Source organism: Aplidium turbinatum, chromosome 9 (genome assembly GCF_918807975.1).
Source record: "Aplidium turbinatum chromosome 9, kaAplTurb1.1, whole genome shotgun sequence".
NCBI classification, from domain to species: Eukaryota; Metazoa; Chordata; class Ascidiacea; order Aplousobranchia; family Polyclinidae; genus Aplidium; species Aplidium turbinatum.
The window spans coordinates 3964504-3986555 of record NC_137480.1 but is presented as its reverse complement, the minus strand read 5'-3'; the positions used below and the strand labels follow the sequence as shown (position 1 = coordinate 3986555).

Here is a 22052-nt window from a genome sequence, read left to right as displayed (position 1 = left end):
GCCGATTACGTCACAATAGAAATTTCTGACTTCGGCCTGTCGCATCACGAGACTTTCTTTCTTGTTTTAGTCTTGGACCCAGCCAAGACTCTTGGTAGAGAGAGGAGCGACGATTGCGACCGTTTTTCTGATGTTGAGAACGAACGATCTCCCTGGCGTCAGCTTGCTACACTCGACTGCCGAGAAACACATGTTTTTGAAAAAGTCTTCATGGCTAGTGTGGAGGCTACACCGGTATGGTTAGCGAAACACAATGCTCGCTGTTCTATAATGAGTAGTTAGGTAGTGCTAACGCCAGGAAGATCGCTCCTTCTCAACTGTGCATATCCTTGGCGACAGTTGGTTCAGCTGTTTTCTTTCCTCAAACGCCTAAGGCTTTAATTGACTAACAAAAGCAGCGGTTAAGAAGTATGTGGCATGAATTAGTGGTGCGATACTGCTGAGCCCGTTGCGCGAAAAAAATGAGCCAGCCTCATGGGCGAAACACGTGTCTATCGCTGTCAGATCTTGCTACACTCGACTGCCGAGAAACAGAAACTAAGTTCTTCTGATAATGTTAATTCGCTCAAAGATATATTCTGTAAAATTCGCTCCAAGTACGTCTGGCAACGTTTGATCTTGATGTGGGTTGTATTCAAATAAATAATTGAGGCAAACGTTTTATATATCTGTTATCATCATCATCACGTGCCGTCTCCGATCCGGAGGTTGGCTGTCACTTTCTTCCACAAGTCACGTTCTTCCGCTACTATTTTTGTTTCTCCGATGCTTGACAAATCAGCCCACTGTATCACGTCATCTCCCCATGTTCGTCTCCTTCTTCTCCTGCACCTCTTTCCTTCCACCATACCTTCAATAACCAATTGATGTAGCTGTCCTGCCGATCCTCTCAAAATGTGTCCCGCGAATTTCATCTTTTGTTTTGCCAAGTCGTTTGCCCATCTATCTTGCACTCCAAGCTATCTGTTATGCAATATATAAAATCTCCATTTCTTTGGTTACTATAAAATCAAATAAAGACTTGTGTTTCGACTATTTTAGATTTTATGTTTTGGCTTATAATCTTAATTATAGTTTTGTGCGGCCCTCGAACAAATTCAGATTCTGAATGCGGCCCTCGAGATAAAAAGTTTGCCCACCCCTGATCTAATGGGTGTTCTTTAAGAAGTGTGCTACCTCACAAAGTGTTGATCATTTCATGAGAGACTGCGGTCACCTCATAAGTTTTGATAGGATAGTTCAATGGGTAAACTGTTATCATTTTTTGAACTCACGATGAAACCTCCTGATCTAATTAATCACTTAATTCATTTTCAGAAAAGTAATTTTGACATTTAATTCTCACCAGGGCCGTTGAAACGATATTTTGGGCCCGGTACCAATGAGATCCTTGGGCACCAAATCAAGACATTTTGTAAGAAAAGTGCGCTCTATCCAAATAATACGCTGTGGTTTCTTCATGTTCTTAGGCCCCTCGAAAAGGTTCTGGGCCCCTCAAATTATCCCGGGCCGGGTCCAAAAGTACCCCCTGGACTCCCCTGTCAAGGCTACACGTCTCACCACCTGACGTTATTTGGATGTATTTAATGAACATAAACTATTCAAAGGGTGGACTATTATCAGTTATTAACTTTGTGGTGACGTTTTAGTAACAAACTATGGGCCTTCTTTCACAATGTAGATACTAACAACCTGTTTTAACCTGATGCTGCAAACTCGCTGTGGTAGTAGCGGTTTGTACTAGATTTCGGAACACAGTTCCCTAGTCATGTCCTGTATCGTCATAGCACAACCGAGGAACTGTGTTTTGAAAGCTATTGCACACCACTACTGCCACAGCGAACTCGTTGCATCAAGCTAAAACATTGTGAAGTAAGCAACGATCATGCTGCTAAAAGCGAAACTCAATCTATTGCTTAACTTTTCGATAACATAGCTTAATATTTTCCACATGGATATAAATAGCTTATTGCAAATTAGTTTTTTTTTGTTATGATCATTGTTGAAGTGCAAGTGAATGCTTACGAGTGGGATATGAAACTCTTTACAGTTCCATGTTTAGACATTTTGTTGACATATGCATGTTTTCGCAGATCAGTGGAGCATTTGGTGAAAGAAATCATAATCTAGTCACTGGCGTTTTCTTATATTCTCCTTCGCTATGCACTTTCTGGGTTGTGATGAAGAAAATGTGATGTTTTTCTACATCGTTGTTTTCATGCTTTATTCTTGTTTTTGTTGTTGTTTTATTACACTGCTACACAAATTGACGAACTTGCAAATGGTAGACACAACGGAAAGTTAAGCCATTAGAAATTTAAAGTCAATTAGTCAGAAATTATGTTGATGAGCATTTGAAACAATTCAGAAATAGCTGATGTGACTTCATGTTTCAAGTGCAAACGCTTGTAATTTCTTTTTAGTTTGTAATATTACACTTTAATAGACTTTCTGACATAGATGTAGGGAAATCTTAATTTTCAGGATACACAAAAATTCTTCTCGAAATATAATCTACTGTAAACGTTTCCACCTGCTACCACAGAGTGCAATACAGAAATGTATCATACTTTGTCCATTCTAGAAACTTGCCACATTTGCAAAGCTTTATATGCACAATTTTTTTCACAAGGCCTCAATTTTGATGGTTTTTAAAAACTGCAAAAAGGTCTGAAATTTTGTATCGAACTTTTAGCAAATCAGTCCAATCCTCAACAAGTTAAATATTATTTTTGAAAACAGAAGTTTAACATTTTAGCATATCCATCTATCCAAAATCTCAATCAGCTGAAGTTATTTCTAACATCATACAAACTAAAACATGCACATTTTGAAATGAATAAAACATTGTAAGCAGTTAATTTGCTTGTAGTTTACAGCATAATCGTGATTATGCAAACGTGCTGAAATTGAATACTAAAAGATTGGGTGTTCATCAGGAATATTAACTTTTCTAGCCGCAGTTGCAACGTTCATCTGATGAATGCGAAATTAAAAGCAGAAACATACAAGTTGTTTTATTGCTTCACTGACGCTTCGCGCTTGCCTGTAACTGCGTGAAAGAATATAGCGCCTACGTACCCTATCTAACTCTCAAACAAATGTTCAAGGTTCGATCCGAGAGCTTGATTCGACAAGCAGCGCGCAAATCACGTCTTTTCTACAAACAAACGTCGAAAAACAATCAATTTTTGATTCAATGTAGGTTACACACAATTTTATTTTCCATTTGAATGCTTTTCGTAAAATCTCAAAATTTATTTTGTTTTCCATAAAATAATCTAGTTCAGCTGGTTCACATAGGGGAGATGTGGGACCAGTGGATCATAGGGACCGATAGCTCAGTTGGTTAGCGCGTGACTTCTGGAACGAAGAAGCTTCAAGGTCAAGCGGCGCTGGTTCGACTCTCGGGGTGTGCGCTTGAGCAACGCACGTTAAGGATTGCTCTCCATTCAGCGGTACCTAATGGATGGAGTAATTCCCCGGCAACAAAACTTCAAAAATCGGAAACTTCACTTTGTCAATCTCGGTGACCGGGCCTGCGTCAGTGATTCAAAGCCTCTACAAGTATGCGAAACTGCCAGGATTAAGCTCTGCAAGAAGCTTTCCCAGTCCGAGGATAAAGATTCAATCAAACCAGTGAATCAGGAGCTTTTTTCCTCTTTCCATTTAAAATCGATATTTGAAATTTTGACTGTGGTATCGACATATAACGCCATCTTTATCTACGAGTTTTTGAACAAGACAGAAGTCTGTGTAAGATTTGAGACAGTAAAACGATTTTTGAGGCAAAAAAGTAAAATTTTCACATCTAATAAAATTTGTATTTTGTGCTAGAGCAAAGTGCTTATGGAATGTGGTTTAATACGAAAAATTCTCATTACATTTTAGTTAGGTGATGGCAAATAGCAGACCTGAAAATCTAGTCCAAGTTTCAACTGAAGCCATGCTAAGTGCAAGTGGCCGCAGTGGGGACCAATGGTTCACAACCTGGTGGGGATCAGCAGTATTGTTCGCCTACCGAGTAAACAAACCACAGAGATAAGCAAATTTTGCAACATCTTTTACGGCATCTCTAAAGTTGGTTTTTTGAATTTGCCTCCGCCCTCCAGCACCTAAAGCCAGGCAAATCCCCGCGCCTTGACCACCTATGCCCGGAACTAATACTCCAAGCTGCCCCCTCTATGAGGTCCTGGTTAAAAGACTTCCTTTCCTGCTGCTTGCGTCACTTGCGCATCCCAAAAATCTGGAGAAGAGCCCTAGTGGTTGCAGTCCCAAAGCCGAAGAAGCCTCCAGGGGATCCGAAGAGCTACCGCCCCATCTCTCTGCTCTGTATCCCCTTCAAGATACTCGAGAGACTTATCTACGCCCGTGTCGAACCGATAATAGACCCTCAGCTCCCTCGGGAACAAGCCGGCTTTCGCCACGGAAGATCAACCGTAGACCAGGTCACTCTGATGACCCAAGACATCGAGGACAGCTTCTCGGCAAAAAAGAAGGCTGGCGCCGTGTTTGTCGATCTCACGGCTGCCTACGACACTGTATGGCACAGCGGCCTTACTAGTGCAGTCGTGGGAGCTTTTTTGTGGGAAAATTTTTTTATCAAGCTGATACTTTGCTCAGACCTTCCCCATATTATGCAAATGACTCAGAAAAAAATCCCCATCAATCGGATGATGGGAAACCACTTTTTGGGCCCTTTTTCCAAATGACGTCACAATCCCTTTTGGGTCCAATATATGAAATTTTCAAGTTTTTCAAAATAGGACATATTATACATCATTTTTTAGCTTTTTTCAAGGGCAACAACTTTTTTTATTAACCAGAACTCTGAAAATGTACAGGAAAAAAGTTATTACCGATTAAGCAAAAGGATAAATCTATGAAGTTCAGGCAAATTTGAAATTATTCGTCACTATTGGACTTACTCTTCTTTATTGTTTGACAAGAATTGAACAAAGTAAGCGAAACATAAATTGAAGCTATCACCATCATCAACAACGTCAAAGATGTTGCTTTCCTCCTCGTCTTGTCCCGTTTTATCTTCATTGTACGAGTATTCCTCTTCTTCGGTACCAACATCGACGTTTTGCAGAAGTGAAAAAAGTCTTCATTCTTACGTTTTTCGTCTAGTCTCTGGAGTATGTCGTTCATACTAATTATTAGCCTACTTAGATACGAAAAAGATGTAAAACTATCTTTGTATTTCAAGCATACTTACTAAACTATTACATTCAACACCATGACTCCAGATAGCTTATTGCTGATAACTGCAAATTTTTCTTTTCATCTGTGGTTGTACGATCAATTCCAAACCGAGCAGCACACAGTAAAGAGGACAGCAAAAAGCTTTACTGGAATTTGGACAGATCTTGCGATCGAGAAAAGTCTTATGCGCTCAAATAAGTCGCGTGGAGGATTGACGGAAGGAAAAAGTATGACAGAAAAGTGTTCGACATCTTTGGGTTTTGAGTGTGAGTCACTCGGCAAGTGATGATGATGATGTTCGCCCTTCGTTTCCGAAGATGGCCAATGAGACTGAGATCAAGTTTCTTTTTTCTTTTTTTAGTGTTGACTTTGGTCAGTGTAGGCTACATGAGTGCGGAGATGGCTGATGAGGCCTATCTGTGCGGTGAAACTTCTGCTGCAGGATGGACATTGGAAGGATGGTTGGCTAGGGCCAGGGTTGTTTGAGGCTCGGGCCTTGCGATGTTCTCGTTTTCTGACAGCAGATAGCGTACGGTGTTTCTCGGCAAGTATTCATGAAGCAATGACCCAACTAAGCAAGGCTCAGTTTCTATGAAGCAACCAGCATGAAGAGTTGGGTGCTTCAAGAAAAAAGAGGGATTACGAAGATTTCTGGCCTGGTTAACAACGAAACACCCATTCTTGGTACCAGATGTAAACCTATCTTCTCTTTCAAATGGTCTAGTGTCCATCGCTGGAAAAGATGACGTCAATTGTGAACAAGCGGAGCAAATTGGTCAAAATATCCAGAAAGGTTTAGATGGGGTAGCAGTTACTAACGCATCATTTAATCCCAAAGATTGATCAAGAAATTAGAATCCTTAATGGAAGTAAACAAAACAAAAAGTGGTGCAAGTGGTAGAGGTTCGAAAGTCATGTTCAATAGGATGATTGCTGCTGCTGAAAGAGAGGAAAGCCTTGAGGAATTTTTCGAATTCGAGTTGGCTTCAGAGCCAATGTCGATGTTCAAGGAAGGCATGGTGAGAAAGCCCGACAAACCTTCCCTTCGAAAAGTTCTGCCTGGTTCTTCGTCGCATGCCTTGGAGGAAATCAACAAGCAAGTGACTTCTATTATCGACGGTGGTGCATTACTACTAAAAGTTACGAGCACTTGCGCCGAAATTCCGTTCCACAGAGCACGTTTGTGAAAATAGATCCGAGCAATTCACTTCCTTTTGCTCAAGATAGCTACCTCATCTGCATCGAAAACAAGGCTGAATTCATCAAGTTTGTTTCTACCCTGCTGAGACAATCCGAAGTTGAAGTTCACAACTGCTCTGATGATGCTGACAGTTCCATTGCAGCGAAATCCCTTGATTATGCTTCTCTTCGAAAAGGTCCAGTAAATGTCATTGCTGATGATACTGATGTAGTTATTATGTTACTACATCATTGGAAGACTGGCACTCATGATGTTATCCCTTTGCATGCCATATGCATGTATTTGCCATGTCTAAAAGTAAACAAAGATAAATATTACATACAGGGTATCTAGAATTGGACAATATCTTAAAAGTGTAAACATTATTAAACATTATAATCCCTACGTAAAAATACATACCTGAGTGTAGTAAGCGTTGAATCTTCATTGTCACCATACCAGATCTTGAATGCAGCTATAGATGCTTCTCTGACCTTATTTTGAGAACTCTAGACATTGCTGATAATTACAGAATTCTCTTTCAGCGTTTCTGATTTTCGCAAACTTGTAACCAAACTCCCTTTCCCTTTTCCAAATATCGATGACGTTGTGTCGCATCCTGACTATGCATGGAGGAAAAGAAGATCTTCTTTGATATCTTTAATATTTGGGTTGGCTTCTTTGATGCTCCAGGCTTTGTTGAAGCGCTCCTGGACGAAGTAAATAATTGCACAGGAAAAGCTAACACCAAGCCAAAGAGCAGCCTACTTCCATGGGCTACGTCTTTACTTGGTGAAAAATTTTAAATTCAATGTTTGTGAATGGGAATGGAGAAACAATAGCAACAACGAACTTGTCCCAATAATGACGGATATATGCATATAGCACCAGAAGCATTGACCAAAGTAATTAGATGCAGATGTAAGAAATCAAGGAAAAATCCATGTGGAACGAAAACTTGCACCTGTCGTAACTATGGAATCATAGCATCTTTTCACATATAAACTAGGTGGGCAATTGCCCACCTAGTCCCTTTGCTTGTCCACCTTGCCCTTTCTTTGCCCACCTAGTTTGAAACTAGGTGGGCAATTTTTAAGACTTAATTTTGTTTAAGTTAGATCCAAATTTTATTCAAGTTAAAGAATGAACAGCTAAATGGAAAGCTTCAGCATACATTTAGAACTTATGAGCCTACCTTTGACCTTATACTTATAATATCCTTAATTTTCCATTCAAGCAGATTAATTAGCAATTTGTGTTGTGAGTAGGCCTCAGGGCCTCCGAGAGAAATCAGGACTGGTCGGGAAACAATACGAAAAATGGGCCTCGGAAAAAAATTTTCAGCAAAAATAAAAGCAACCACTTTGTATCATGCGTTGCATTGCATCATATGCTTTAAGCTGAACTTGGCTTTCCTCAGCGTACAATTGAATTCCTCTGAAATTAAAATTTAGCTAGGCTACCTATCGTCAAGAAAAAAAACTTTCAATGTGAAAATCAACAAAAATCACTCGACTACACTTGCAGCAAAATTGCTATTGTTGCTCACTGTTTTGCCTAGAAAAACTTGTAGCCTAGTAGGCCTAGGGTCGTATGGTGTGCACTAGTGATGCAAGCCGCGCCGCGTACGCGGCCGCTTTTGACTTTTTCGCCGCGTGCCGCGCCGCGCCGCGTGGAAGGTTGAAATGACAAAGCCGCGCCGCGCCGCTTGCCGCGTAAACTTTCAAGAAATTAATTTTTCGTAAACGTAAACTTTCAAGAAATTAAACTTTCGTAAACGTAAACTTTCAACTTTTCAAGAATCAGCTATGAAACTTCAAATTTAAATTGGAAACACGGATCAGTTATTTTTCCCTTCGGAAACCCTAAGATGGAAAGCTATGCAAATGCAAATTGCAAATGGCTTGCAGTTGACAGGGTTTTAGGGCTTGCTTGTCAGGGAAGTTGTACGAATGTTTTTGGTTAGTAGCCTAGCTGATAAGCTCAGTTACCAGGCTATAGGCCTAGCGCAACTACCGCATTATTTACTATATCAGTTAGCCCAGTGAGTTCAGGCTATAAGTTTTACTCTTGTGTGTGTAGTTCATATAGCCACTGGCATTATAATTGCATTATTGCTTACAAAAAGTGTTCAAAAGTCCTGATACTGGATCCAGGAACATTCTATTTGTCTTAGTTTGTATTATGTCTTAGAACTTAGATGCATTGCTGATAAGAGAATATGATCTGGTTAGCCTGGCCAATTAGTGCACAACTGTATTGGTACTAGGTTACCAGTTATATGCCATGGATGCTTTTTCCTACAATTGACTTTCTAAACAATAACTCGTTAAAATATTTTTTTTTAATTTTGTAATTTGCGGTGTGCGGTGCGGTGCAGTGTCAAAGTTCCAGATAAATTGCGGTGTGCGGTGCGGTGCGCGGATAGATGAGTCAGTTGCGGTGCGGTGTGCGGATAAAAATTTTGGGTTCGCTGCATCTCTAGTGTGCACATCTCATGTGCGTTGCAACCAGTGTTTAAAAATATCGGATGTGCTGTTCCATATCCACCACTGATTTGGTGGTTGAGCACTCCTTTCTTGACCAAGTGATCGATGTCCTGAATGTTTGATTCGCAGTGTGAACATCCAGGGCTGCTGAGAGTAGCCTACCCCACCTACCAGTATCTAATGTTTGGGCAGTGCGAGCTTGTTTGCTGATGATCTTGTTTGCTGTGACACATTCTTGTTTGTTTGTTGCGTGGAACAGAGCCGTTGTTGGGTCGGTGATAACTGTCTCCTCCCCTTGACAAATCTACGTGACAGGCCAGTAGCCTAGGCTATTGGTTTCGATCATGATGCGAATCGAATTTGTTCTAGCTGGTAATTTTAGTATAGAAATTGTAGAAGAAATTGTAAACACACAATACAGGCATTGAAAATAGCTCAACAAATCATTCAATCCGTTTCGGACCTTTTGCAATGCAACGTTACGGATCACAGCATCTTTGAGTAGAGATGATGAGGTGGGTAGCCACTTTAACAAGTCGAAATTCTGCCACTGAAATTGACTACAATGCAACCGCCAACCAATGAGAACGTGTTATAAGAGGCTACCGTCCAATTGTGACCCTTCTAGCACTCATCCAGAGAGTTAATGCTTGTTTTGAACTTTATTTGGTAATTACAGAAGAAAAAGAGCAATAGCAGTGGTGAGAATCGAACACGCGTCAATGAAATGACTACTTTCTAGCCCTAACCCCTAAGCCAACCAGCTGACAAAAAATCCATCACTTAATTTGCTTTCTATGATCTTCTTTTCGCCATTTTTTACGTCACTAAACCGTAGCTTATGATTGGTTGGCGGTTTCATTCTAGTCAATTTCAGTGGCAGAATTTCGAATTGTTAAAGTGGCTACCGATGAGGTGGTGCGTTCCGGTTTACAGCTCAGTTAAATTTACTGTGTAGATTTCTTTCAAAAGTACCAACTTATCCAAAATTTCATTATTGTAGGGGATATTATAACATTTTAAAATTTGTTCCACATGCCCGCAACTACACATCAGACAAACGATGATATTTCCATAAAACTTTAAACTTATCGAAAATATGTTTGAGTTTGTTGATACATTTGTTAATAAACTACCAACAGCTAGCGAATCCTTTGCAATATAGCACACGGTAGAATAAATATCATTTGCATGATTGAGCTGGTGAAGTGGAGTTGTTGGATAGTTCTGTCCCCAATAAAAGAAAATTCTTTTCATTTCATAGTTCCTACAAAAACTTAAGCTTGCGAGCAGCCAAGTGCATCCAACTCTTTCCAGCTTTCTCTAACTTTGATTATATCTTCCTATAATTTCATTCAATTCTTCTGATTATCCATTAAACAGTTCTGCCAGTTCTTTATCGCTATATGAATTGATTAGTCGTGTGAATCTCGTTTGGGACTGCAATCCACATCGTGTAAAGAAGCATAGATTTTAAGCAGCTCAAGTAGTCAACTTGGACTATGGGACAGCTTTCTTTAGAATTTCCTATCTGGCCGAGTTACTATCGAAAATGACATAAGCTTACAGTCGATCATTTACTTTTAAATTGATATGACATCTGGACAACACTGTACACTATGAACTCCAGCTAGATTTAAGCAATGCCATCCATCAGAAAATAGGCAGAAAGGTTTACTTCTTTTGATCTTGCTTGAACATCGTTCACCTTTCCAGACAAGTTAGATCAATATGCCTAGCCAACGCAGCTTTTGGAGTCAAGATTCGGTTGGTCAAGCAAAAATAGGCTACACGCTTAACAAAATCAGTTTCTAAGTTAAAACAACAGAAACTGTTTAGTGATACAGAAATCAATAGATTTAAAGCAGCATATTTTACGCCTTAAAGCAATTTAACATAGCCTACCTCAATACGAAAACGATTTGTTCTTGATTGTAGCATTTACAATGATCGAAAAATACTTGAAACATTTCACTCAAAATTTATTCATTTTTAAGTTGATACATTTTTATTTTAAGAGCAAAAATGGGCCCCCTTAAAAGTGAAAAAATAAAAACTACTCGTTTTTCCTTGACATCGTTATCCTAGGGGGAAAGTTGCCGACTTCCTCCCCTCTCGGAGCCCCTGGTAAGCCTACCTCAAATTTACCGAACTTTGTTTCCAGATTTTCATCAAAATAAAATACCAGCTCTTTAGAATGATCTAATTCGCAAAGATTCAACTCATTATAATATCTTATCAGTTGTGTTTCATAGATTATCTTAGTTGTTTCTTTTTACTTTAGTACAAGAGACCTCTGCAACTAAATGTTGCTAGATTAAATTTTATTACATTATTATTTATAAAATATTGTGGGGGGGATGAACATAGGAATCAATTATGGGTCTCAAAAGTTTAGTCTAGGTATAATATGCCTTTTTACCCACAATTTGCCTGAGAAATCTACATTTTTAAGCTTAGCCTACATGTTTTACGCTCGGAAAAAAATGCCCTTTTTCCATCATTTACGCGCGAAAAGTGTCCTTTTTAACATAACTCTTGCGCTAAAAGTGCCCTTTTTTGAAAATTTGCCCACCTAGTCCCAATTTGTGAAAAGATGCTATGTATGGAATGGCATGTGTTTCTTCGTGTGGTGAATGTCATGGTGTTGAATGTGATAGTATAGTACTTGAAATACAAAGATAGTTTCACATCTTTTTCGTATCAAAGTAATAATTAGTATGAACGACATACTCCAGAGACTAGACGAAAAACTTAAGAATGAAGACTTTTTTCACTTCTGCAAAGCGTCGATGTTGGTACTGAAGAAGAGGAATGCTCGTACAATGAAGATGAAACGGGACAAGACGAGGAGGAAAGCAACATCTTTGACGTTTTTGATGATGATGATAGCTTCAATTTATGTTTCGCTTACTTTGTTTAATTCTTGTTAAAGAATATAGAAGAATAAGTCCAACAGTGACGAATAATTTCAAATTTTCCTGAAATTCATGGATTTATCCTTTTGCTTAATCGGTAATAACTTTTTTTCTGTACATTTTCAGGGTTCTGGTTAATAGAAAAAGTTGTTCCTCTTGAAAAAAGCTAAAAAATGATATAATAAATAATATGTCCTATTTTGAAAAACTTGAAATTTTCATATGTTGGACTCAAAAGAGATTGTGACGTCATTTCGAAAAAGGGCCCAAAAAGTGGTTTCCCATCATCCGATTGATGGGGATTTTTTTCTGAGCCATTTGCATAATATGGGGAAGGTTTGAACAACGTATCAGCTTGATAAAAAAAATTTCCCACAAACACCACTTTTTTAGGTCCCACGACTGCACTATACCTGCAAACTACTCCGTCTCCTTCCTGACAGGCACATGGTCCGTATGATTATGAAACTTGTGCAAAACCGCAGCTTTACCCTTTCCACCGGTAGCGGCCGACGAAGTAGACTACGTTGACTCAGGAACGGCGTTCCACAGGGCTCTGTCCTGGCTCCCCTCCTCTTTAACACTTACATCTATAACCTGCCTGACACCATCTCCAGGAAGTATGCTTACGCAGACGATCTGGCTCTCCTGCACCCAGCCGGAGATTGGCAGTCAATGGAGAGGAACCTAAGCCAGGACATGTCAACTATATCAACATATCTCCAGAAATGGAAGCTACAGCTCAGCAAGGCAAAGACAGTGTCGGCGGCCTTCCATCTAAACAACAAGGAAGCAAAACGTGTGATCAACATTACCACCGATGACAAACACCTCCCCTACTGCGCCGAACCCACCTACCTCGGCGTAACCCTGGACAGGTCACTCACGTACCGACGACACCTGGAGTCACTGCGCAAAAAACTATCTGCGCGCGTTGCACTTTTGAGGCGGCTGGCGGGTTCCGGCTGGGGAGCTGATGCGAAAACCCTTCGCACAGCTACCTTGGCCCTCGCCCATTCTACCGCCGAGTACTGCGCACCAGTGTGGTGCCGCAGCTCTCACACCCGCCACATTGATACCGCCATCAATGACGCACCACGCACTGTGACTGGATGCCAGCGTCCCACTCCAACGGACTGCCTTCCCATCTTTGCAGGCATCCAACCTGCTGAGCTTCGCCGTAAAGGAGCCATGATTTCCCTTGCTCGTCGCGCACTGGACCCCGACCACCTCCTCCACAGTACACTCCAGCGCCTACCTGGAGGACAGCAGCGATTGAAATCAAGACGCCCATTTGTGCCCGCCGCACGACAGCTTCTGAACAACGTTGAAGATCTTGGAATAAGTGCGGCACACTGGACGAACTACACATGGAACATGGAGTGGCAAAACAACACCTCCCGACTCCGTGATTTCCTACCCGACGTCGATCCCCACCCTCCGGGAATGTCCTTCGCAAGACTTGCGTGGGTCCGGCTTAACCGCCTACGAACCGGCGTCGGTCGCTTTCGTTCAGACATGTGCAAATGGGGCCTGGCTCCCTCACCGGGATGCGAGTGTGGCGCCACAGACCAGACAGTAGATCATGTCGTCCATGACTGCCCAATCCATCAACCACCACATGGAACGCTTGGACTGAAGGCCCTGGATGACGAGACTGTCGAGTGGCTGATGACATCATTCCCAAACATATAGTCCGGAAGAACAGCTCATACGACGAAGAAGAAAGTTGGTTGTAGCCTTATGCGTATTAACAGACCACCATGCAATCATTAACTCGAACGTGATGACGTCAAAATAGCTTTTAAGGGACATAGGCAAGTACATTAATTTCCTAATATATTTTGATTGCTGGAAATATAAATTAAACTGCCAGACTATGTAAATAGTAATAAAAATAAATAATGCAGATAAAAAATGCATTTGTATTTGACGGTGCATGGAAACCATTGGTTCATTTGAGTTGCATTTTTTGCAAGCAAAATAAACAACTTTTCTCTTCTTACATTTTGAGCTAAATGCTGTGGTATGTTGAAGAATAGACTAAAGTTCATGTTAAGACGTCTAAATCCAATTTTACGAGGCAAATAAAAGCTGCACATGCAAAAACGTAAAAAGTGACCCACTGGTCCCACATCTCCCCTAACAAATTGGAATTCCAACAAATTGGAATTCCAATTGTTGTCGCTGACACGATTGGTCACAGCGGTAAGCCATAATCTCTTCGTGGGAAAATTGTAACATAAGATTCTCGGATCCGTTCGTCTGTATGCAGTGACCGAAAGAAACACTCTTCTGGAAACGTCTATTCGAGAATTGTATTTCTGTAAAAAATAGCCTACGGCTGTCGAAATTGTGGTGCAACGCGATACACCACTAAACTTGTCAGTACAATGCAAATTACTTGGATAAAAGACGGAAATTTCGTCCAGCTGGCACCTTTTCAAGCAACAATTTTAAGAATGACCAGAATAGATTGCAATTTTCCAAACGCACGTAAGCAGTTTCTGTGACGTAATAATGAAAGGCATTGTGAAGCAATTCTCAACAGGTGTTCAAAGGTGATGATGCAATGTTTCATGTTTCAACAGGTGTGATACAAGTCTTACGAACGATGGTGCAATCTTGGCTCATTTTTTTAGGAAAAATTCCATGACGTAATACGCTAAGATTCAGTAGACCCGAACGGTTCTATATGACGTTTGATTTGGTGAACAATTGTCGGAAACAACGATAAGAAACTAAGTTGGACCTACATGATATTATTTTTTCAGGGAGGTAACCTACTGATTTCACTTTAAAATCCATTGTCTCGAGCAACTTTCTTCCCGATAGCCAAAGAATATTGGCATGCAACAAAGTTCACTGTGTTCTTTCATTTCGTTACAGGATGCACGAATTAAGTAGGCTACTGCACAAAGCAAAGACTTACCACAGGTCAAAAAATTTTCAGCGAAGATTTGTGTTGCTGCTGGTAAAATCATTTTTATTTCCGAAAAGCACATCAAACGACTGTGACATCACAAAAACTTAGAAAGACAGCAACAGAAAGCTCTCTTTGCTTTTTCGAAACTCACTGGGTTGCGGAGTTTTGGAATAAAAAAAAATAATTGACGTCATTCAATGTTCGATTGACAGTCTTGTAAAATTAAGCTACAGAAATTATTACATCAGTTAAAGACATATTACGCGACAAATGTAGAAAGTAATTAAAAATTTTTCTTTTTAAAACTTGACGTGGTTGTAGATTCATCCAGAACCTTCGGCGAAGTTTGAAAACGCCGACTGGGAATTGAGAAACGCTGTTCTAGATAGTTGGACTGACATGATCCCTCCAACTACTCCTAATACAAAGGCGATCCAAGCTAGACCAAAACTTGCACTAAACTGCACACCCGGAGCCAGAATAGGCCCAACTTTTCCCGCGAATACTGCTACTCCAATCATCACAGCAATTCCTGAATGAGATGACAGCGTTTATTCTAGTCTTAAACCAACTTGTGAAACAAAGAAATAGGCTACGAGGAGGTAACCAGAAAAGCCGATTTTGCTTAACTTTGCGATTTCATAGTTTTCATGCCATTTTGTAACTGTGTTCTAAGAAAATGTGCAGTAATAAAAATTCTTTAGAATTAGGTATGATCCCAATCATAAACTATTCGAGCAATAGCGTATGTGTCGTTCGATAACAATTAGGTATTACGTTACATTTTAGGTTTTTTGATTGACTTTTTGTTTGGTTAGTTAACAAACTGGGGATGACACCGTAGTAATTGTCACTTTAGGTAGTTACATCAATTCAAAAGAAAGCGAAACTTCTGGCATGACTATTAATAGGCTACTGATATCATCTTTAATGATAACAGTTCTCCATTAAAAATGATAACAGTAGGCTATTAATAGTTACAAAGTTAGTATTTCCCACCTCCTAAAATTGAGCTGATTCCCCCGCATTTAATTTCATTGCAATTTGATTTCTTTGTTCCCTGTCTAACAAGGATGACCCCGCCAAGTAGTATAATTGTCCCAATGATCATGAAAGCGAACGAAGCTCTTGTCCCATTCGAATATTTCAGCAGAGTAGTATCTAAAACAAACACGCACAAAATGGTTTGATGCTTTTTTGTCGTAGGCCTGAAGGTTTAGATTATTATTAGAGTAAGTGGAAGACAAGGAATCCAATTTTCGTACCCACTTTTAAGCATGCCTTTAAGTGTTCTGCCAAAAACACAGCCACATGCTCTTGAGCGGTGACTGGCCTGGAACCGGCGCCCTTTCGAGTGCCGTTCCAGGGCTCTCACCACTTGGCTATGCAGCTGAAGTGTGAATATACACAATAGAGGGGTCTGATATTGATCGCATTGTTAACAAATTGTTAACACTCGATTGTGGGCTAGACAAAGACAGGTAGTCACTTTCATTCTTAAACTTACTGAATAAGTCAATCAGTCTCGTTGAAGACAACTCACCCGATACATAAATGTTCTTGCCACTAACTCCAAAAAATCCTTGGTAGAGCCCATTCAATGAGATCCAAGCTGGGGCAAAGGTCGCCGTTATGGAACAGAGGAACGCCAGCAACGTAACAGTCACAGAAGAAACTTTTAACCAGTTCATTCTTTTTGTTACTCCTGGTAGGCTTTGTAAACCTTGATATAATCAGAATTACTTCAAGAAATCTGAAAAATCGTCATTATTTTTTATCAGCAAGTTTTCAAAATATTTGAGTTGAATAGATTTTATTCTCTAAAAATTTGGTGCAATTTTTCTTGTATTGGTAGGCCTATAACTTTCCAACATATTTATCCATCAGTGGGTACGCCGTAAATCTCTAATTTTTTGTTTTCTATTGTTTGTGTCAAGGTAATGGTAACATACATCTGCAGTTTTTACCACTTTCATTAGCTTCAGATACGCTTTTTGAAGTAATGGTTTATTTTACGAATACCATGTTTCTAAAACACGAACAACCAAGACAGGCACAAGTGCTAGCTCCGTTTCTGTCGATGTTTCTTGTCTTGTATGATCGATACAAAAGTGCGTTCACTTTTTGAAAGGACCTCACTATTCCAAAACTGGAGAAGAGCTTTAATGGTTGCAATCCCTTAGCCTCACAACACAATCCACCAGAGGACCCAAGGAGTTATCGTCCGATAGTATTTTTTGTGTTTCTTTCAAAATCTTCGAAAGGCTTATATATGCCGGCGTCAACCGTGATCAATGTTCCCAATCATCGACTTGCTCCTTCCAAAGAAGCAAGCTGGATTCCGGCGCGGAAACTCCACTGTGGATCAGGGTACACTCTTAACTCTGGTCTTTGACAAAATACACGGTTCTTACTTGTTTAGAAAGAAGGCTTGTTCCTTTTAGAAGTTTAAAAAAATGACTAGGTTCGTTTTTAATTTTTTTCTATAACTTACAATTTTTTACAGCGAATTTCTTTTCTGCAAATGAACCCTGGTTTACTTTATCCAGCCAAACTAGGATTATGAAAAGCAAAAGGTTACCTTAATAAAAGGCAATTTAGAAATTTAGATACCGTATTTCGATACACATTTTTTTTCTTTGCTAAAATCCGCCACAGAAAATTTTTTGGTTAAGTTATAAGTTGCCGTTGTCAAAAATTAATGCCTTCTTTAAACTCGATTTACATAGAATAGTTAAGGCCTATTGCGATGATATGGAAAAATATATAATAGCTCGTGTAAGAAAGCTACAATAGCAATAAAACAATAAAAAAAGTTCAGGATATTACACGCTCAATGGGCATTGGTAACTCTCAAACCATCGAAGAATAGTAGGCCTAACTCAAAACAACCACTTTATTTCACATGCTTTTCGTACGAACACAAATATTCGTGATTCGGCAATTTGATATACTATGGTCTTCGTTACGAACAAAACGTACGAATATTCGAACAAAGATATTTTTCTTGGTACAAATATATTTTGTTTTGTTCGTGAAAAATCGTTTTTTTTTCGTAGCGAAATATTTGTGTTGCGATGTAGAAATACGAGAAATAAGAAGAAGTTAGAAAATCATAATTTTGACCAACAAGACTAAGCAGTATACAGGCTACTACATCAATTTCTTCGAAAAGCAGTCGTCGTGGCATTTTTGTTATGACTGGTTATGATTATTCGTTAGCAAGCGTTTGCGCTCCAAATACAAGAACAAAACTTACGAAAACGAAGATTTTTTATGTCAAAAACTCCCGAATCATTTGTTTATTCTTATAATTAATTTTCAGAAATTATGACTGCTAGCAAAACATTTGTCACTAAAATCTTCATGTTTCAAAATAGTTGCAGAAAACTTTCCGAAGAAAATATTTAAACACGAATGACTTACGCATTTGAAGCGCAAACCTTGCTAACGGAAAAAACACGTCATCTACTGACAAGCAAATATGACAATATATTTAAAACAATGATTACTGTTAGTAATAAATAGCGTGCTCAAGAACAAGCATGCCGTCTAAACTCTAAACCAGTGGCTCTAAACTTTTTTGTCTTAGTGGACCCCTTTTGGTGCCTTCAAAGCAGTCTAGGACCCCTAAAAATTTATATATGAAATTTTGGTATATCGCGTCTCCTTATGGAATCATATGTTTCATACGTTTCGAAGCAACACACTATGCGGAATTTGCTAAATTCGCAACGCACTTGACGATTGATGAGAGTGACGAAATTATGTTATGAGCTATACGTTGACACATTTAATGTTTTGACAAACATTTCAAAAATCAGTAATCTTTCTCATTTGATGTTTTTCTATAAATTTTATCAAAAGTAAATAAAAATGTTACCACCGTTACAAAAACTTCTCCCATTTTTCATTTGTAATCAATATTAATTCTTCATAATCACAGTCATTGCAAAACTGTAAGTGGTAATAGACTGGTGACTAACGTTTGCATTTCTAAGTAAATCATTGATCAACAATCCGTTGTCTCAAAAGAATTAAGTTGAACATAGCCAACATAAATAACTAAAAAACTAAAAAAATCATATAAATAACTTAAACCTTTTAATAAGGCTAAGAAACCAAACCTTTGTGCAATGTCCTTTGCAATTTCAAACGACGCACCAAGTGCGTTGCGACTTACAGTTTGAGAATCACTGTAGACTAATATATAAACAAAGCGCAAACAATGCTTAAAGTTCGTAATTTATCAACCATGCAGAAAACTCGGAAACTTTCGCGGACCCCCTGAAATCGCTTCACATACCCCCGGTTGAGAACCATTGGTCTAAACCTTTACTCAAATGTATATTGCGTAAATTTTCTGTTGTTTTCAACCAGTCTAGTAATCAAACAAGTCACAACGAAAATGTCCCAACGGCTTTTTGAAGAAATAGGTGTAGTAGCCTGTACTGGTTAGTCTTGTTGGTCAAAATTATGATTTTCTAACTTCTGCTTATTTCTACATCGTAACATCTTCTACCAAAAAAAAGAACAAAAAAAAAGGTATAAAATGCCATTACAAGTATATTATAAAGCTTTGGTAGAGAGTTTGCTTTGTTGAACCATAGAGCAATAAAACATAGTAACTTTAGCGGGTTTAGCATACTTTATTTTACACAAAATATAACATAATTAAAATAAAATAAACTCAAACGTTTTCGACACGTACGTGTGTCCTCATCAGGAATTAAATCTGCAATACATAAAATGAAAAGTCGTAAGATAAATTTTACTATGCACTGTAACTATAACGACACTCTGGACTGAAAGCACAAACTGAACAAATGATACGAGAATGATTGCGAGTACATTATGCGGTGGGAAACAGATCACGTGAGGTGTAGACTACATGCATTGGACAAAACAATTAGAACATACACAAAAGGAACGATGAGCCACAAGCGAATAACTGCCGGTTGAGAGATGGATTGTTACGTTTGATTCTTAAGGCTTCCATGATCTTAGTCTGAAAATCAGATCTGCCTCGAGAGATGATTTTAAATTGGTCGATCGAGACATTGTCAGTGCACGTTTCACAAGAGGCGATGTGCTCTTTAATTGCACTTTTAGTTGTTAGGTTTGGGTTTAAGTGCTCCCCGGCCCTTGTCAACAAATGTCTGGTTGACATACCAATGTATGTCTGGTTTGCGTCACGCAAACAACTAAATTTATACACAACATTTGAAGAAAGAGCAAAGGGGGTAGGCGACTTCAGTTGAAAATATTGGTGCACTTTAAATGTTTTATACACAGGATGAATGTCACATGAAAATTTCTTTTTTATAAGTTTAGCTAGGTTTTTCGCAAAAATTGTTGAATCTTTTCCTAGAAAGGGTATATTAATAAAATAACTAAAATCTACTTCTTCAGGCGTGTCTTTTGGTTCATCAGCCATGAAGGTTTTATTAAGACTTTATTAAGACTTTAAGACTTTATTAAGACTTTATTATTTAAGATTTTATTATTTATTAAGACTTTATTAAGACTTTAAGACTTTTTCAATTAAGACTTTATTGAAAAAGTGAGAAGGATATCCATTTAAATAAAACATGTTTTTTAATTTCTTGATTTCTTTCTGAAACAACTGATCATCAGAACACACCAAACGAGCACGAGATAATAGACACAAAATTAAACCAGATTTTCATTTGCAAGGCATAGAGCGTTATAATTTAAAAGCAAGCCAGTGTTGGTAGGTTTTCACCAAATCCAGGTGTCAAAAGAATTGCGTTTAATTTCAATTTCAACATCTAAAAAAGCGATGGTATCATTGGATTTTTCAAGTGTAAATTCGATATTTTTATGTTGCGAATTTAAAAGGTTTAAAAATTTTGAGCACGATTCATCATCATCAAAAATGGCGAAAATATCATCAACATAACGTAAATACAGTTTGGGATAAAAATCACAATAAAATTTAAATATTTTGGTTTCGATGTGTGCCAAGAAAAAGTTGGCCAGTGTTGGGCCCAATTATGCTTTCAGTCCAGAGTGTCGTTACAGTTACAGTGCATGGTCAAATTTATCTTACGACTTTTCATTTTATGTATTGCAGATTTAATTCCTGATGAGGACACACGTACTACGTATCGAAAACGTTTGAGTTTATTTTATTTTAATTATGTTATATTTTGTGTGAAATAAAGTATGCTAAACCCGCTAAAGTTACTATGTTTTATTGCTCTACAAGTATATTAATAAATATTTTCTGCTTGGATACCCTACAAACTGCAATGAAATTAAGCAAGCATGCCTGGGTCTGGCTTAACTTTATAGGTAAAAAATCTTCCTGAAAATCGATGAAAAAGTGGTCTTTTCTACAAAGATTTTTTAAAAATTGTGACGTGCAAAGTCTTCGTACGAACGAAAACTTCTTCTGCCAAAGAAAACGATTTTTCATGAACAAAACAAAATATTCGTACAAAAAAAATCTTTGTACGAATACTCGTAAGTTTTGTTTGTAGCAAAGACCAAATTGCCGAATATTCGTGTTCGTACGAAGAGCATAGTAGGTGGCCCCTGGACCAGATAAAGTGAGTGGCTTCTGAGAATACCGAAATTCATGAAAATACCTGCATGTTGCAAAACAGCAAGTCCGTACTCCACTGATTTATTCCTACCGAATTCAGCTGACAAATAAAAGACGAAAAACGATCAAACCGTTTATGTGACAGAAAGAAGATAGTGATGTCATAAATACGTTTGTAAATACTTGATTGGTAACAATGTTATTGCAAACACCAACGTCGTTAGTGACGTAAATGTCATTGCCTATTTGTTGACTAGCATTGGAATTTTCAAAACAGAAAAGCTTCAAGTGCTTGAATTGCGCATTTAAGTGACTGGGGACTCCTTTCTCTCTCTGCATAAACACCGAAAAATAATAAAATAAATTGCTGTAATTTCAAAATGATTGGGGGGCACGTGCTCCCCGTGCCCTTTACATGCTACGCTACCACTTATACCAATATGATTTTGCCTCGTTTTCCTTTTGTTGGTTTTGTTGCTGTATTTTATTTCCACAATATCGTTTCTTTTTTCATTCGACAAAGCAAAATACATTAAATTGAATGTTTTGCTTTTTTTCCTTCTAAATTACCGTTCCCAAAATCCAATACAGCGGCTTAAAATCAAAAACCTGCTCAATTCAAAATCTGGGATATGCATTGAAAATAAAAAAGTGCGTTAGTTAAATGGTACCATGTGGTGTTGGTAACGGCCCATTATTAAGGATCAATAATTTTCAATTAAATACCAGTATTGATCATAAAAAAGTTTGAGGCCACAAA

General features: G+C 38.6%; 2 protein-coding genes across 2 annotated transcripts in view; one reads left to right on the top strand and one right to left on the bottom strand.

The window, feature by feature from the left end:
• LOC145777455 (tonsoku-like protein) overlaps positions 1-2369 on the top strand; it is a 51813-nt gene extending 49444 nt beyond the window's left edge. Inside the window, exon 23 of the mRNA XM_082588829.1 lies at positions 2094-2369. Coding sequence (XP_082444955.1) covers positions 2094-2130 — 37 coding nt within the window. The 3' untranslated portion in view covers positions 2131-2369. The remainder of the gene's footprint in view (positions 1-2093) is intronic.
• An 11818-nt stretch (positions 2370-14187) lies between these two features.
• LOC145777536 (uncharacterized) lies at positions 14188-16451 on the bottom strand. Its single transcript, XM_082588939.1, has 3 exons — positions 16265-16451; positions 15721-15882; positions 14188-15253 (listed from the first exon to the last, which is right to left on the bottom strand). Exons 1-3 carry the CDS (start codon positions 16410-16412, stop codon positions 15045-15047), a joined length of 519 nt encoding a protein of 172 aa, XP_082445065.1. The 5' UTR covers positions 16413-16451; the 3' UTR covers positions 14188-15044.
• Between the last annotated feature and the right edge of the window lie 5601 nt (positions 16452-22052).

Coding starts and splice junctions, on each gene's coding strand:
- LOC145777536 (XM_082588939.1), bottom strand. CDS start 16,412: ATGAACTGGTTAAAAGTTTCTTCTGTGACTGTTACGTTGCTGGCGTTC. Junction 15,883..16,264: donor CAAGAACATTTATGTATCGG/GTGAGTTGTCTT, acceptor TGTTTGTTTTAG/ATACTACTCTGCTGAAATAT. Junction 15,254..15,720: donor AATCAGCTCAATTTTAGGAG/GTGGGAAATACT, acceptor CATCTCATTCAG/GAATTGCTGTGATGATTGGA.